This window comes from Clavelina lepadiformis, chromosome 3 (assembly GCF_947623445.1).
Source record: "Clavelina lepadiformis chromosome 3, kaClaLepa1.1, whole genome shotgun sequence".
NCBI classification, from domain to species: domain Eukaryota; kingdom Metazoa; phylum Chordata; class Ascidiacea; order Aplousobranchia; family Clavelinidae; genus Clavelina; species Clavelina lepadiformis.
In genome coordinates, this window is record NC_135242.1 from 5,590,336 (window position 1) to 5,608,288 (window position 17,953).

Here is a 17,953-nt window from a genome sequence, read left to right on the forward strand (position 1 = left end):
CTGAAACCCGGGCTAAAATCTGGTTTGCCGACAACGTGCGAAAACTGTTACAGTGACGTGTATTGGATTATTAGGGTGTCAACAATATAGCTGGCAAGAGTTTGTGTTATTTTGCCTAAAATGGTTCCGGGAAAGAATTTTGAAACTGCGACATTGTTTTGACATTCCCGTCTATCAAGTTTGCATCAAACGACGCCTTCATACAACCTTTCATTCGTAATTGATCCCTTGTTGTTTTGTTATTTTTCAATCTGTGATAACTTTAATTTTTTTAACTTATAGTTTATTTTATCAGCAAAAATGTTCGTTTTCTGATGAAAATCGTTGCCACTCAAAAATCCATCGCATGTCAATAAACAGGGATGTTTCAATAAACGAACCAAAACGCTGCAAGAACATTGGAAAACTTTGAGAAACGTATGAAGCGCTTTAAAGCAATTGTTGAAATTTTGGAACACGTGGTCACAGTTTAGTCACGGTGATAATTTGCCACACAAGCCTTGCTGCCATCCTCCCCAGGCACGTCATGTTGTTATCGCGTCTGTCAGCGTTCAGCACGCACGCGACTATAACGCAAACGTCGTTTTACGTACGCTCTTCTCAAGTTAGGCGTCAGACCAGAAAAAAAGAAAAAAAGCTCTTGCCCATTTAAAATGCCGGACCCGATTGACCGTTAGACGCATTTATTTTTCACTGCAGTCAGAAGAGGATCTTAGTTTGACATTACTACTCGGATTAATCCTTCAGAGTTCATCGGCGTAGCCAAAGGAATATTGTGGTCGATTTCATTATGCCTCCAGACAGACGATTAACTGATGCTGAAATTCGTCGCAAGGTAAATTTTTAAGTCCGGTATACAATGATTTTGCTGCCTATACCAAGCAAGCTTTGCCATATACAGGCGAAAAGCTTTTGAGGAGAACTTAAGTGAAAATATTAAGCGAAACTATAAATTGTTTTAACATTTGACATTTTTTTAACCTTTCAATATTTTCATAATTTATTTGAAAATAACATCCTTCTGTATTTTGATCAGACTAACAAACCGATTATGGAAAAGAGGCGTCGGGAAAGAATCAACAAATGTTTAGAAGATTTGAAGTCAATTGTTCTCACTGCTATTTCCGAAAATGTAAGTAAAATATTGTTTACAATTATTTTAGAAATCAAATTAATTGTTTAAATTTCGGAAGGATTTCCAATCAGAATAGCAAGACGAGCCTTCATATGTTAACTATATAGACTGGCATTTCTTGACTTCTGAATTTTTTTTAACGACGTCATATATCATTATCATAATGATTTGTTTAGTTTTGTAAAATTCAGTTTAATACCGGGAGATTTTTAAGACGTTAGATTTAAAATTTCATGTTCTGTTCATTTTTATAATTGAATATTATCTCTTTTACAGTCGCGTCCAAACAAGCTGGAAAAAGCAGATATTCTGGAAATGACAGTACAATACCTGAAAAGTATTCACAGCGGGAAGCCTATTACGCCCGGTAAGCATTTATGAATAGCATTTTAGTGAATAATTAAATAGTCGCCCGACAATGATTGCGCCAAACCGCACAGGATTTCACTAACTGTTTGCGTCAGAGGGCTGATCGATAACCACAAGTTGACAACCGCTGTACACAGACCCATTTAAGGGTTTAATCGGCTGTTTATGCATGGGCATTTGTCGACTTGCTGCTAGCAGTTGTTATCATAGTGACGCAATAGAACGTGGTAAACTGATACCACCTGGCAGTGTAGGTGTGTTTACGAGTTTGTCAGACAACATTGCATTATCGACCTGGTAGCGATACTCACTCTTTTTATTTTTACTATTGTTTGTTTAGAAATCCTCAATTTACTGGGCAGTAGCAACTCAAAACCAAAAGCGTCAACGTCAGCAACAGAAACAAAGATCGTCCAGAAAGGCTACGCACAGTGCGTACGTGAAGTTACGTCATTTTTGAGCCAAACCGAAGGCGTTCCGGTTGAGTTTCGAACTCAGCTTCTCGGACATTTAGCGAATCAATGCAATCCTGTGCCCGACGGAAAGACGGACAAAAAACAACCAAAAGCGCTTCACCCATCATTACAGCAGAAGTCGGCTGTAAACAAGACATTTATGTCCGAACTTGATTTAAGGAGACAGAGCAAAGTCCGTGGTCAGATGCCAACACCTGTAAAGATTCCCACACAAAACCCTTCAGATCGGTTTCAATCTTCAACCAACATCAGTTATCTTCAGAATGCAACGACGATTCACGAAATGCATTGTGGTCAGCGGCTTTCACCCGGTCCAGTCTCCCCAATTTCGGATTCTTCAACATCATCTTCCAACGTTATAGTCCGCCAAAATCCGTCTCCGTGTCTCTCCTCAGCATCCAACCGTTCGGATGATTCGACGGGAGCGACAAGTTTTATTGACTCTTTGCATTTCAGTAACTTCGCAGACAGCGTTTGCCATTCCCCGAACCATAACCGAAATCTGGCCGTTCATCGATTTGCTGAACAACATAATTTGAATTATATCAGCAGCGACTCTGGCAATTGGTCTTCGGGTTCGAATCCGCCGTCGCCAATGGCACCGTTGAATCAGCCGCGTAAAGCACAATCGGCCAACAATCAAGTTTTTAAGTCTTCGGCTCCACTTCAAAGCGGCATGTGGCGACCCTGGAGCATATAATTCGCGCCTATGAGATTTCGTTCTTGTTAAAATGGACTTTCGACTGTGAGCAATTTCCACTTTGCTTATTTCAAAAAACGTGCAAAAGTAAAAATGTCTCGCCATTTCAGCTTTTGATCCGCTTCGATTTTGTTGATTTGTATTTTCTTTTACTGTGCCAAGCCCGAGCTTTATTTCGTTGCCTTTTCCTGTCATACTTATATATTGATCTGTTTCTTTTTCGCAATGTTTTTGAGATTTTGTTCGAGATCGTTTGCAGCTATAATAAAAATATATTAAAAATTTTACCTCTAATTTAGAACGACTTACTATATCACGCAAGTTACGTGTGACTTTTTACGGATACATGTACTAAATAAAGACATACACTTATTCTTAAAACAAGATGAGAGGAAAAGTTACGCCATATTAACATGTACAGTACAGGCTGTAATACGTTTTGTCATCAACACGCGTTTGATCTTAGCGATATGACGAGCTGTTATAGACATGATGGATTACTTGATTAGAGTTGGAGTAGACCAATGCATTTGGCAATTGAGGTCTCTTTACAGCGGCAGTTCTTTCAAGTTGTTCTGGGGAAATACGTGATTTTTGTCTTAATCAAGCAAGTCCCAAATCTGTATTTGCTCACAGCGCGCACGCCGTGAGAATCCACTCCACTTTTCAAAGATTGTATGGTTAGCGGGCCCATTATGGTAAGAAATTAGACCAAGGGAGAAATTAGACGCTTTTCTGACTAGTCCCGCAACACGTTCGGCAAGCAATTTCAAAGACTTGTTGATATTAACAAACACTTAATACTTCGAATGATGGTGGACCTTTCTATATAGGCATGATGACTTGACAAACAGCAAGATAAGAACATAATATCTATTTTGGCACTCTATGTTGTCGTCTGATAAGATAGCCGACTTGAAATATGTATGTTTAACACGAATTAAACACAACACAAAAGTTATCTCCCATCAGCTTCTTGCGATGGCATTTCGGGTACACCTGGTGGTGAGAAAAGCAAACATTGCGTGAAGCGTTGAACAGAATTGCTTGAATAGTCGCGCCCCAGTAAGACCCAGATCAGTGAAAAACTCACCTACTCGGAGGCATAAAAGCGGACACATAAATATTTAACTCCCAAAGTGCTTGTTGCTTTTGTAGATCCAGGCGCGTTCCTGGCACAAGTCACTGATAAAATAATGGCGTCACGTCAGCAACCCGCCAACTGCTGGGAACCAGCGGTTTGCGTGGGAAAAGTCAACAGAATGAAATTTCCTTCGTTGTCGAGTGCTCATTCAGCGCACCATTGCGCTTGTGATATCAGTCAGATAACAATAATTCGGCACGTGCTGTAGCTAGCGAGTGTGTGCTTAACTTCGTGTGGCAAAGACTCTACCGATGTCTAAAATCCTTGTTTCGTGGCAGGTGTGGAAATTTTGATTTGTACGACTTCTCTTCGTGCTCGACGAACTAAATTTCAGATTTTATCTAACCTCGTAGCAGTTGTTTCCAGACAAAGGCCAGATACACTTTACTTGTGTTCTTAGCAAAAAATCAAGGTCGTTATTTCCCTCCCAACAAAACGTTAAACCTTTTCCCCCAAAAAATCTTTTTTGTGAGCCCTGGCATATGATGTTTGCGTAGCACATTTGTTATACATTACAAATTTTATTAGTATATTGGTGCAGTTCCTAGTACTTTTCTGTTTTGCTCGAAAACCAAATGATCGCAAAAAAGGTGTTTGCTGAACGGGGAAAAAAACGGGACAAGAAACCGTAATCAGTGGAATAGTGGAAAATCCCAGTCAAACACCCTTATTCGTTGCAGTTATTTTGTTATACGAGAATAAGAGTGGCGTAATGTGTGTATGCCGACGAAGGTGTTGGTGTGAGTACCGTAGGTAAATAATTGTAAACTCGAAGAACGAGAAGAGTTCCTCTTGGAATATTTCTGGTTGAATTTTAAACCTGTAAATATAAGAAATGCCATCATCTTTATACCTTTAATTAGAAAAAGAAATTCCTTCCCATTTTTTGGCATAAAAACAGCATCAATAATTAATAATACATGTATGTTCGTTAAAGTTGTGTTAGTATAACATGTACGCAAACCGCTTCCGAAAATTATTTCTTGTTTGCATAAGTAAACAATTTACGAAGCAGCGACCCTAATAAACTTTATCGATTTAAGGCCACGAAGTTAATCGGAAACGTCGCGATTAGTCAATTCTAAGGTAATAGACAAACAAATCCTCAACATCTCAAGAAGATTGGCGTCATAGGCACTTAAGGCTGGACATCACGACGCATACTCGACAAGAAAAATGGCGCCATTGCATTTTGACACAATAAAAGTGCAATGGTAACTTCCGATACAAATCCTTGATTACAGAATTTTCTGAATAGTCTTGCGTACTCCCGTGCAATAAACACTTTAGACAGTATCACATCTTGTGTTATAGTATATTACAAAGGAATTGAAATTTCATTGCAAGATTTCGTCCATAATGCGTTGTTTATTATATGTTTACTATAGGAAACTTAATATCGGAAAGTGTTATCTCTGATCCGTTGGCGTTGTATTAGAGTTGTCGGGACTTCTAAAATCGTTTTTTTTTCTCTCAAATTAATGAAATGGTTTTGAACACTTATTTCACTTATATTTTGATTTAATAGATGTGTTATTTATAATGTGTTATCTCTTGCAGGTAGATTTTTTATTGCATTAAAATATTAATAGTACCCTGATACACGTGTTGCTTGGTGTACGTTTCCATCGTTGTTTTGTGTTTCATGACGAGGACTCGCTCCATTGGACTTGACTTCAATTTGCCATTCTCACACTTGATCGTGGGGCTTAAAACGGATACAACTCTGCTACGCCAACTAGCGTCTGACATTTTTGTTACAATTACCGGAAAAATTAAAACGTTTGCATTAGTGATTATTCTGTCCCTTCATGAAATAACTCAAGAAAATGACTATATAATGTTTGCGACTACTGTGACATTTCTTGAAAATCGCACTCATTACAATGACCCAGTTACGGCAAACTTTATGTTTTACATAAAAACGAATTCGCCTACAGTGATTCTGTGTTCAAAAACACTTTGATTACAACGAAACGACATGTCTATATCCCGAAAATATCTGTATAAGGACAAGCATAAGTGAAAATTAATTGAAAAAAACAAAGCAAACGATGTATTTCGATTTTCTGAAAAAATAATTGTTTTCGCAAAAACATCTGTATAGCTTACTGCGCTTCATGCGGTGTTGGTCTAAATAAACGGGTAGCGGTGTTTGTTAAGTTATAACTGGCTTTAGGGCTTGTAGGCAATTAGGCGATAGAATCATGCAATAGCCTAAATTTTGACAATATTTCATAGTCATTGTATGGCACTTGAGTGGATGCTTCAACAAAAATAATTATGTAGGATCGTCTGCGGCCATTTTCTTTAAAGTGAGGGGCAAGTCCAACAACAAGTTGATCTTATATGAAAGAACACAATTAACTGAATATCGTGGTAAGTCTTTTTGACAAATAATTCGTGGATAGGTAGTTATCGACAAAAGAAAATCGCAAAAAGTCTCAGTTTTTGGTCTCCATCGTGACGTAGATCAAGGTTCTTATTATGTCATATACCTCGTTTATGTCCAAGAAGAGGCTTGGCCGATGCACGGTGGGCCTAACCTGTATTTTGAGGCCTAGTACGGCTTGCGTGTCCATGTCCGATTTTGGGATCGCTCAAGCGATTCAGCATATATCAATCACTAAACTGGTAAATAACTGATATCTCGTGATCTATTACTTCATTATGTAGATTTCACTCTTATTCTTACCAAATTATGAAGTAATCAATTTGTGACCAGCTAATGTCAGGGTTTATGAGCCAATTGTTACGGTACCGTAAACAGATAATTTAATTTACGAGCACTGGATTCTTTACAAGCACAGCAAAATTCAACAATAATATTATACTGCTTAAAAACGTTTGAAAATTACCGATATTCAGATGTCTATAGTGATCTGAAATCGCCTTACGGCTTGACCGCTAATACTAGGCCTTGCCGTTGGGCAACCGAGTTTTGTAGGCCTGATAACGACGTAGTTCGGGCCTACTGCTAGGTGTGCATAAGTTGCGTCCAGTGCTGTAACCAAGTCACTTTTTTAGGACTCGAGTCAAGTCAAGTCTTTTGGGAAGTTGACTGAAGTCAAGTCGAGTCAAATTACTGATTGGATCAAGTCAAGTCAAGTTAAAAAATAATGCAAGTCAAATCAAGTCATGTCATTTGCTATATAACTTTAACTGATCGTTCGCAATGAAATCAAATGTCTGTAATTCAATTGGTCAACAAATTAACAACCTAGATTTAATGGCTCGGTCAACTTACTTTCCGAGACTCGAGTCAAGTCAAGTAATTTAAAAACGTGACTCGATTCATTACAACACTGGTTGCGTCACATCCATATCGGGAAAGTAAGGCCTAATACTGGGCCTGCTGGAAAGCGGAAATGGAAACAGGGAAATAGATTCGTCAATTTGCTTGACAACATGCTGCTGCTGTTGCTTTCCTTGCGCGGTAGTCAAGTGAAGTAAGAATAATAGGTCATGGAAGTTTAGCCTATGTCCAATTAGGCATCATGTGAATAAATTAATAAAGTGAAACTTGTAACTGAATAAATTGCGATTGTTTTAAACATCAAAACTCCGGTAGCCCAATCATTTGGTTCCGTGAAGTTATGGTATTCTTCGGACCGCATAAGCTACCCGTCAAACCGATACCGTAGTGGTTGCCGTGGTTGGGCTATTAGCCGTCTCTTATCACGCTATTGGCAGTTAGAGCAATCTATACAGCTGTAACAGATACATGCGTGATAGGCAGGAGGTGTTGCTAAAATTATGAATTTGTGAATGTTGTCTGTGATTACCTGTGGACGTCACATGAGCCTTGTTCTATGTCACACTTTAGGCCAATTTTGCGATTTTCTTTTGCTTATAATTACCTAACCAAAAATTATTTTTCCAAACTATTTTACCAGAATATTCAGTGAGTAGTGTTTTTCATATGAGATTAACTTGTTTTTGGACTTGCCCGTAACTTTAACTTCGCCTATAATGACCTTGGCTTATAGCGACATATCTTCACATGTCCCTTCAAGTGTCACTGTAGACCAGATGTTTCATTTTGATACATTTTTGATCGCTTATTTCTGCACTTTGTTCCATGCTATATAAGGAAAACTCATTTTTATTGACTCTCGCTAGGAGGAGGTAAATCGCTTTATTTCAAATGCAAGAGTACGTCCTTCCCTTAAAAATTATTACTTAAATTCTATAAAAGCTCACTCTTTTACATTGTTTACAGTATCTTAGCATTTAGGCAACGGGATTAATTTAACGAAACCAAACTCAAGTGCACTGCTTATGTCGATGGCAAAGTGAAGGTGGTTTGCATGATGTAAACTCACTTTAAACTGAAAAACTGGCAATATATTTAACTAATAAAATGTCCCTTTAGTTTTTATCAGCAACTCATTTGTTTCACAGGAAAGTTTTATTACAAACTTCACAATAATTCGGTATAAGATCTTAATAGAAAATGTTTGGAATAATTAACGTCGTTATAAGACACAGTGGCAGAAGCAAGAAAGAAAAGAAATACATTGGTAAATTGAAAATGAAAACATAAAGAGATAAAAAGAAAGGTGAGTTAAGCGCGAAGAAAAACGTAAGCACGTCATAGCGATTAGCTCCTCTCCAAATGTAAATGCATTTAAGTTTGATAATTGGTTCCATCCTCCTGTTCCACTTTCAAAACATCAATTTTTATTTTAAAGGCAGCGTTTTTAAAAAGCAGCCTTTTTTTATTAATAACCGAAACCTAAAATAAATATCGCAGAATACGTTAAGTTTCCTAAAATCGAAAGTTAAATTACTTCCGACTCGGTGACGTAACCAGTAGTGGTACTGTCAGCGGATGAATGGTTTCTTCCTGAATACGTTTTCGGAAGGTCATAGGTCAAACTTGTAGTTCGTAACCCACTTTCGTCCAGGGTGGGCGGCGCGGTGTAAGTCGCGGGAAGGACATTTGAATAAATCGAGCTCAAATTTGATCTAGAATAGGCATTGCTCCAATAGGCTTGAAGAGGCACAGTTTCGGGTATCGGTGCCAAATTGCCAGCTTGCTCGCTTTGATCGGATTGGGATGGTTGAGAGGCGATGTCACAGAAAGGACTCGATGCGTAAAAATACGGTAAAGGCTCCGGTGTTAATCGTGATGGCCGCTTGAGACGCACGCCTGGACATTATTTAAAACAAAAAAAAATTGGTGAAAATGCCCTTAAAAAAAGTTGCACAAAACAAGAAATTAGGAAAATAGGCCGTTACATAGCGCAAAACACGAATAAAAACAAATTTGTGAAGTTACGTTTAAGCAAAGGGATTTTTAATGAAATGAAGCCGCGTAAAAATACTTGCCTTCTTCTGGCATCCAACATGCGTCGCTATGTCCATATTGTACACATTGCTCGGAACATTTATTTCCAAAGTTACTGAGAGCAATTAGTTCTTCACTTGAGCTCATTTCTGAGGCGTAACGCTGCCGGGGATTCCCTGTTCATCAAACGGTTAAAACATTAGTATGTTGTTTAGTATGTTGTTTAGTATGTTGTTTAAAACATTAGTATGTTGTTTATTGGAAATGCGCGTACAATTGCATAAGCTTGCTTAATACTTAAAAAAAATTCTTTATAAAATATTTTGCCATAAAAGTGTCACCTTTTACTAAGTTCAGCTCGCTGTTTCGGATGTCAGGATCACTATCGCCGTGTCCGCTATCTCCATCGCGGTGCGACACAATCGACGGAGCCGACGAAATCGATTCTGTTTTCTGAAACGAATGAAATATTTTTAATGTATCGTACAGAGCTGCTTTGCAATTATCTGGCAAAAATGTACAGTTTATGGCGTCAAGTAATGATTTTCACAGAGCACTTACATATAGTTCACATTCCACACATTTTCTTGTTGAAACTTGCATACTAATATTTTACTACCGAAAACATCGTATTTGCACCTTTTTCAGCTGCGACCCGCTGCGTGACGTGGTTGAAGCCGGTGTTTGGAATTGATGCGATATCATTGCGTCACTTCTAGATAAATTCGTGACGTCGGTGTTTGATTCATAGTTCATTAAACTGGTTCTGAAAGATGCAATAAAACATTATTAATCGAATAAAGTTGCAAATGTAATGGGGCAATTTTAAACTTATAGACGTCACAAAAGAAGCTTAATCTACTTGAAAGGTAATCAAGCTTTACAACCCAAATTACATTTAAGCGCTAGATGTCACTAACGATATTTGCTTTTCACTTATCGAGGTAAAAGTACATTTATGGAGGTAGAAAAATAATAATTATTCAAGATTGTTCGATAAAAATCAACGTAAAGTCAAGCTAAATTTGGCGAACAAATAAACTACTCAACAAATAAACTACTCACTGTAAAGAAGTCGTTGCCTTGCTTGAGCTACTCTCTCGTCTGATTATCTTTTTAGAAACGATCGATTTTCCATTGACGTCAGAGAGTGCATTGTCAGGGCAAGATAGTTGGTGTTTTTTGCAGGCGTAAGTCCGGACTTTCTGTTGAAAGTTGCGAAATTGGGATCAGTGTTTGAATGGTTTCAGTTGCAGAAATTTAACGACTGTTTGTGCGTAACAACCACGCAAGATCATGTTGAAATCTTAAGTAGGTTGGTGTTTGTGTTTGGAAAATACGAGATTGAGGGATAAGCATCACTTTGATTAACAAAGTACTTTACACCTTCGACTAAAGTGGAATTTTGCGAGAATTTTTTGGTAGAAACGTCTTTGTAAGTGAGAAAACAAAGTACAAAGTTTCTCTAGATTACGTTAGAAGTTTAGATTCGTCATTGGAGATTCGTCATTCAGGAGAAAATGTCACAAAAATTATACCTATATTCTCTTACCTTATTTTCCTTTTTGCATTTGATCACGACGATCACAACTACCAAGATGAGAAGAAGTAATCCAGCGGAAAGTGCTCCGATGATGATAACAAGTGTGGTGGGGAATTGAGGACCTTTTCCTGGCGAAGAGGATGACGACGATGGTATGAACAAATCATCGGTTATTACCACTTGGATTTGCCTTTTGGATGTCATTGGTGGCACGCCAGCATCACTGACCTTTTAGATCCAGAGCGCACAGTTAATAAGCACTGCTGTATGTCAGTTCTGTTTTTAAAATCTAGTATCTAAGCGTCAGCAGAAACATCACAGAGAGCTCACCATGATCACAAGGTCATGAGATCCCAACGACTGGGGTAACATGGAGTTACTTTTGTTCAACCTCATGTCGCCGTTTGTCGAATCTAGAACGAACAATGACGAATTGACGTGCATCGTTTGCCGTACGCCATCTTCGTATAAAATCTTGTATTTCAACTTGGCGTTTTCTCCTTTGTCGTAATCCACCGCCTGTGAGTTAAAATGTTTTATGAATGACTTGAAGCAATTTGTCAAATGGGTAATAACAGTTCATCTATTCCCGGCGGTAATGTGTCGTACTTATCGGCTACAAATTAACGAATTTGTATAAAAGTTTGATACGAACCACATGAAAATAGGGTTGATGGATCATTTCTTATTATATTTAGAACACCAACAGTTAACAAAGCAAAACTAGCAGAATAATCGAATGACAAGTAGCGATGTTGGACTCCCAGCGCACCTGCACTCTTGTGATAACTGCGTCTTTCAAAATGGTGGAGTGGAACGTTGCTCCTTCATTGACCGGATTCACAAACATTGGCGCGTTATCGTTGACGTCACTGATAAGAATGTCAATCACGCATCTTCCTTTTAACGATTTCGGCTTTCCGCCGTCGCTTGCTTCTACTACAACCTGACAAGAAATAAACATATATTCTATACATGCTTTGCAATAATAGAATCACAAGGTTTTAAGATGCTCAAAGTACTGTGATAAAATGGCAACAGTGCAACTGACCTTCCACTCGGACACGTGTTCCCTGTCTAATGGTCGAACCAACGTTATGACGCCAGTTTTTGGACCAATAGCGAACGTTCCATCTCCATTCAATAAGGAATATGTAATAACGCCGTTTGTCGATGTAACGATTCTCTCTTCCTGCAACATTGTAGTAACAAAAACATTTAGGAAAATCAGTCTAAAATCTAAGTAGAAGTAAAAATGTAAGGATATGATGTCATACCTCGTTCTTTTTTAATGCTGAAGGCACGATTGCGTCGTCGTCGGTCGCCCGTACTGTCATGATTGTACTTCCAACAGCGGTGTTTTCCGATATAGTTATATTCTCTGTTGGCTGATCGAATTTGGGGGAATTGTTGTTTTCATCAAGTATCACAACGTGGATGGTGCTGTGCGAGCACCTGCATACGATATTATCAATTGATCAGGCTCAAGTCAAACAACATTGCTAAAATTAGCAACTTTTATCCAACAGAAAACTAATAAAATTGACCGAGTTGAAAAATACCACAAATAACATAATTTAGCTAAACGTTTAGAAAGCTTACAATTTTTCCAGCCCCTTGTCGCACGCTGTGATGACTATATCGTATCTGTCATGCTTCGTGATGTCAAGATTTTGGTTTACAATCAAAACACCGTTTGCGTTAAGTGCAAAGGTATTTGCAACGTTCTGGATTAATCCATCTTGCTTGTCCGTTTCAGGCAGGGAGGTTCGAATACTGAGTACGGTTTCGCCGCTCAATTCAAAGTCTTTATCTTTGGCACTTACGTAAGCAAAGGGATAGCTTTTGTTGGCCAATTCCGAAATATAGACTATAAAATGAAATGGTTTGCTATAAATTAGTTGCTTACTTTGGCTTAGCAACTTATTGTTCACATATAGTAATCGTAATAGAGTGAAAAGTATTCTTTCGTTTAAAACTTGACAAAGTATTACCTGTATCGTCTTTAAAAGATGACGAAATAAAGTTCACGTTTATGATTGGTTTATTATCGTTGACGTCAACCACGTCTATGATCAGTTGGGTGCTCCCAATCCGTTGTTCCTTACCAAGATCACGAGCTTCGATGAAGGCAACCAATCTGCAACGAGAACGTTTTCAAATTTTGAAAACAAATACAGTATAGCGAACTGACTGACACCATCTCATGCAGCGTATCACGTACTGAAGCAGACATGTTATTTTTAAATTTCAAACTATTACCGGCCTTGAGTGTAGAACCTATCCTCCCACAAATAATCCAAACTATCAAATTAGAAAGCTATTCTTACCATTGGTGTTTACACTCTTTACTATGAAGATTGACAACAAATATTAAGTTCCGCCAATATTATCAGAAAACAACATGACTGTTAAGAATGCTAACCTTGTCAAAGATTCCCAATCCAAACGCGAAGCAAGGGAAACATCTCCAGTCAATTCGTTGACGTTTAACAAATCAAAAGTCGTTTTCTTATTTATACTGGACAGGTAATAACGTACTGTTCCGGCAAGTCCAGTATCAATGTCATGCGCTTGGACCCGGATAAGTTGTTCACCTGGTTCAGTGTCTTCTGGTATCATAACCGAATATTCCTGTTGGAAGTATATAAAAGGTTGTCAGCTTGCAAAATTAAATAATATGGCCTATATAACACAAGAAGGCTATGATAGGTGGAACTTTATTAAAAAGACTTACGGCCTGCTCGAAAACTGGGTTGTTGTCATTTTCATCAACAATCCTTATTTGTAGCGACACGTGACTGGAGAGTGGCTGGTCGGCTTTATCCGTAGCAGTCAGCTGCAAGCGATGTAGGGATTCCCTTTCATAATCTGAAACAAGATTATAAAGGTAACCATTTTTAGTTTTACTATGAGAGAAATTAGCAGAAAAAACAAAAGAATCTAAAAAGGTATTATGTTTCGTCTCTGGTCAAAATGACCAGTAGTTTGTTTTCATGTTCGTTGACGTAGAAACCCATCTCCGGTTTATATATCGGAGTTAATATTTTTACAGTCATTCTCACGGGTGAAACTTTAAAGTCTGTGTACGAAAACAAGTCAAGCAGCAAAAGTCTCACTTGACATTAGGTATCAGATGACACTGACCCTACGCACACACCGGTTCGAGTTATGTCTATAACAACGCTATTAATATTTGCTTACCAAGCGAACGGCGAATTTCGATTTGCAAATGCTGCTGGCTTCTCCTTTCGTCTACGAACTGAGTTAAGCTGAAATAGCGGTTTGGGGTCAGGGAATATTTGATGAGGGAGTTATTGCCTGTTTGAAAAAAAAAACAAGTAAAAATAAAAACAAACTCTTGTTTGCAGCTTCACAGCTTTATCTCTCCTTTCTGATCACTCTGTTTAAATGTTGCGGTGAAGGAACAATTTTAACACCTGTTCGTTATAAAGTATGACAAAGATCAGAAAAGTTCAAAGTTAAGGTTGAAAGTACTTACCGGCATCTTTGTCGTAAGCCTTGTACTGATCCAAGCTGATTACGTCACCAATTTTGGCTTTCTCGCTCACGTTTATTAGAATGTATTTAACCGGGAAAATCGGAGCATGCTCGTTCATGTCGATGATTTCCACATCCAAAGTGACTATGCGGGAATTTCTTTGGACGTAGACCTAAAAATTAGCAACTTATTAATTGTACAGGCAAGATTTGCAAATGAGTATGAAACTACTGATTTTAAATATGCTCTTTTCGCAGTAAGTGCGTTTAATATGCTGACGAGTATTAGTAATTTATGATGAAAGTTGTATTTACCGTAAGCTTGATAGAACAGAGCTTTGATTTGGGGCAGATCTCTTCTCTGTCCAGTTTACGTCGCAAAAAAATACTTCCCGTACTTTCATTAAGTGATAGCCAATTATGATTTCTATGTGGCATCCGAGCATCAGAAACTTCCAGTTTCTGGCTGAGAATCTGAAACTTTCTCCCGGTTCTAGGATCGATACTCATGCCAAGTATGTCGGCTAATTCGGCAACCGCGGTACCTTAAAAGTCGGTGAAAACGAAATAAATTGCGTGCGTGGCGGAGAGAAACTTGACTTTTGCTGGGCAACACTTTGTTTTGTTATGTTTAGTCATGCGTTGCAAAACAGATGTCGTTTGATAAGTTGTTTGTTTATTTTCTAGACCACTTACCTACTCCAGTGTTTTCTCGTAAGTAAATAGTCGTGGAAACGGTTGATGACGCAATAGAAAGCTCTGTATGCAATGACGTAATGATTGTAGCAATGAAAAACAAGGAAGGTCCCTTAAATTTCGGCATCCTTGATGAAATCTAGAAAAGCATAATTGAAGTTAAAAGTGATGTAATTTATTTGGAGTCCGAGTAAAAATCCTCTTGAACGAACAATAGGCAAAGTTAATTCGAAACTGAATGCGCGCAGTAAATGGGTGTCAGTTATCGAGAACCAATCTCTAAAAATCCAAGACAACGTTTTTTACATCAATTGGCGGGGTCACCAAAATAGCAGTGTACAATGGTTCTCTGTTCGCCCGAGCACAACGAATCCAAGAAAACAGATCTTCCCTCATCGCTTGATAAGCCGAGATTACCCAAATCAATCACGCTTGCGTGCGAACTAAAGCAGAGAAAACGCCTTAAAACGACCAATTTTGTGTTTACCTAAAATCGACACTATTGCCCATTCCATGGTTCCCACAAATAGGCCATGAGATCTGCCGTAAAAGGGTAATATGAAACTATCTATATACATGGTGGGTAACTCGTGTTATGGGTTGCAACAGGCAGCCTGAACAGTTGTCAAGGCCTAGATACTTAAAGGTGTGGCCGACTCGCATTTTAATCATCACCATTAGTACAAAACTCGAACATAACGAAATTTGAAAAAGTTGAGAAAATGATTTCTGACAATTTTGGCGTTTGCAATACTTGAAAATATTTTAATGGACCTATAGGACCGGGAGTAACAGTGTTTTCTCCAAAACAAAGTGACAAATGCCAGATTTAGGAATGGCATGAGCCACGTTGCCAATGATAAGCGAGTGAAAAATTGAAGTGAAGCGAGCAAAAACCTGAACCGACGTGGAATGAATCATCAAACGTTGAAAACTATAGTTGCGAATTAGAACGGGTGAAAGCAAATAGTCGAGATACGACCTTTTCGCTTGTGAAACCGCGTTTTACAAGAGGTTTTGTATTTATGAAACGAAGGTTTTTGGAGCACAAATGTGGTTTCCGTGTAATATTACACGAGCTACAGTTTAAGTCGTCGCACGCAACTCCCCAAACTTCAAAGGGGCAAAAGCAAACAGCGTAAAATTACGTCATATCATATATGGGCAAGGTCGCAGGGAAATCATAAAGTTGATGAAAATTTTTTTAATATTAAAGGCAATTTTTCTAAATAATAATTCTGAAAAAACGAATACCGTTAAAACCGCCAAAATCTAGAAAGGAGATGGGTGTCTGAAACGAACGAAATATGTAACACTCCCCGTTGGTGAAAAACGGAAAATGAAACACTAACTTTTTCATATATTCCATCTGTAAATTGAGCCGAATTTTCGACTTACCTACGCAAACAGACGATGCTTCGTGTTTTCCGCAAGACTAAACGCGTTACGCTTCGTTGTTCTTCGCTGGCTGTGAACGGTTGGCGGTGACATAATAAGTACGGATAAGTTCGCAGCGGAAATAGACCACACATTAGCACGGAACCAAAACAATGGTACCATTATGTTATCAGACTTTGACAAATCCGTTACCACCCTACCAAACAACCCTTTCTTCGATACGGATTTGAACGCTTAAATCCGCAAATGATCACAAACAAAGTTCAAAATCATCAGTTATCGGGACATAATTTTAAGCGTTCGAAAATAAATTGCAGCGATCAGACTATGCGTGATAAATATGTTCAACCAACCCATCATGAATTATTTAAAAGTTTTACGGCCGGCGGTATTCTTTTAATTACTCACAACTCATGGGGGGTGGGTGTGTCACAAGAATGATGTTTGTTTTTCAAAATTCACTGGGAAAGAATTTTCCGGATGAATTTAATTTTTGTATCACAATGAGATAAAATCTTCCGATATACCGCAAGAAATTAATTCATCGTTCGGGCAAAACCGCGCCATTAACTTTTATTGTTTGAGTTGAAAAACGAAGACATGTAATATTATAATGACAACTGTATGTAAAACATCGAGAAAAACGTTAATAGCGCGTTTTATAAGAAAAATGGCTAAACCAGAAATATAATTAACTATTAGCATGATTTAGAAAGGTTTTTGATCGTTATGACAATAACGCGAAGATTAATGTTTCAAATAAAAACTAACTTCTTAAAAAAGTTTTTATAATGAGTAAAGTACAGTACGACAAGCCAATGTTTTATTCAACTTACCTTCAAGCAGTAGCCAATAAAATCAGTTCCAGCTGGGCAAGTGGGAACTATAACAAGGTAAAAACCTTTAAAGAATTCCCCGAATAAGTCTCACTCCAAATCAGGAAAAATGCACAAATGCTTTGCACTTAACAAAAATAGCTTTTTTGGCAATCTTTGGTCTTATATATCTAACGAATTAAGTTCGAATTTTCTGCAACGTAAAATTGCGCGCCATTAATGTTTTGATGTCAATCAGATTTCACTTCGTGCTCTTCGAACCGCTAAAACTATTGCACTGATATCCTATGCAACAAACTGTGCGGGTTAGAACGCCAGAAAACCCCGCATCCGTGAAACTATTTTCTTTGTTTTTCGAAGTTCAGTGGGAGAGGAGATTACTTGTCAAAATCGAACTGCCCTGGCGTAATCCAACCGAAAAATGTCGGTTTAACGTCGGGGCACGTGTTCACGCAATGCATCATCTTTGGCAAGAATCATGCTAATCTCACAACCTCCTCCGATATGTGCCAAATATCCAGCAGCATGGTAACAGACCTAGCTCGAGCAGCCTAATTTGCAACCAGGCAATAAATTAACAAGTTCAATTGGTGCAACGTGTTTTCTGGCTTTGGCTTGCAAAATCGATAAACGAATGCACGAAAGCTTTTACGGAATTGATTAAGCTAAATCAAACCAGTGACAAGTGTTTAGACCTAGCTATACACAAATGGAGTTGCGTACAGTCCCTTACATTATATTCTTTTCACTGTCTTAAATTTAACCCTGAATTACGCTTGCATTTCCCTATTCTACACACTTTGAATCGGTAAACTTGCAATGTACGTATTCCTCCTTGCAACCTGCATTCGAGCTTGCTTCT

At 38.2% G+C, this 17,953-nt stretch overlaps 2 protein-coding genes across 2 annotated transcripts; one reads left to right on the plus strand and one right to left on the minus strand.

Moving 5' to 3' along the window:
* The first annotated feature begins 660 nt into the window (after positions 1 to 660).
* LOC143449347 (uncharacterized) lies at positions 661 to 2,974 on the plus strand. The gene is made up of 4 exons (XM_076949502.1): positions 661 to 835; positions 1,037 to 1,132; positions 1,412 to 1,502; positions 1,845 to 2,974. Exons 1-4 carry the CDS (start codon positions 791 to 793, stop codon positions 2,678 to 2,680), a joined length of 1,068 nt encoding a protein of 355 aa, XP_076805617.1. The 5' UTR covers positions 661 to 790; the 3' UTR covers positions 2,681 to 2,974.
* A 5,248-nt stretch (positions 2,975 to 8,222) lies between these two features.
* Positions 8,223 to 17,616, minus strand: LOC143450654 (protocadherin beta-16-like). Its single transcript, XM_076951289.1, has 19 exons — positions 17,092 to 17,616; positions 14,858 to 14,996; positions 14,477 to 14,706; positions 14,163 to 14,334; positions 13,865 to 13,981; positions 13,398 to 13,531; positions 13,086 to 13,294; positions 12,655 to 12,800; positions 12,263 to 12,530; positions 11,938 to 12,115; positions 11,712 to 11,852; positions 11,433 to 11,606; positions 10,991 to 11,179; positions 10,670 to 10,888; positions 10,183 to 10,322; positions 9,757 to 9,883; positions 9,459 to 9,570; positions 9,159 to 9,293; positions 8,223 to 8,979 (listed from the first exon to the last, which is right to left on the minus strand). Exons 2-19 carry the CDS (start codon positions 14,982 to 14,984, stop codon positions 8,609 to 8,611), a joined length of 3,189 nt encoding a protein of 1,062 aa, XP_076807404.1. The 5' UTR covers positions 14,985 to 14,996; positions 17,092 to 17,616; the 3' UTR covers positions 8,223 to 8,608.
* Between the last annotated feature and the right edge of the window lie 337 nt (positions 17,617 to 17,953).

Bases quoted from the DNA above. Each gene is read 5' to 3' on its own strand.
- LOC143449347 (XM_076949502.1), top strand. From the start codon at position 791: ATGCCTCCAGACAGACGATTAACTGATGCTGAAATTCGTCGCAAG. The intron at 1,133-1,411 runs GTAAGTAAAATA...TCTCTTTTACAG, and splicing joins TCACTGCTATTTCCGAAAAT to TCGCGTCCAAACAAGCTGGA. The intron at 1,503-1,844 runs GTAAGCATTTAT...TTGTTTGTTTAG, and splicing joins CGGGAAGCCTATTACGCCCG to AAATCCTCAATTTACTGGGC.
- LOC143450654 (XM_076951289.1), bottom strand. From the start codon at position 14,984: ATGCCGAAATTTAAGGGACCTTCCTTGTTTTTCATTGCTACAATCATT. The intron at 14,707-14,857 runs GTAAGTGGTCTA...CCGACTTTTAAG, and splicing joins ACGAGAAAACACTGGAGTAG to GTACCGCGGTTGCCGAATTA. The intron at 12,531-12,654 runs GTAATACTTTGT...TTCATTTTATAG, and splicing joins ATCTTTTAAAGACGATACAG to TCTATATTTCGGAATTGGCC.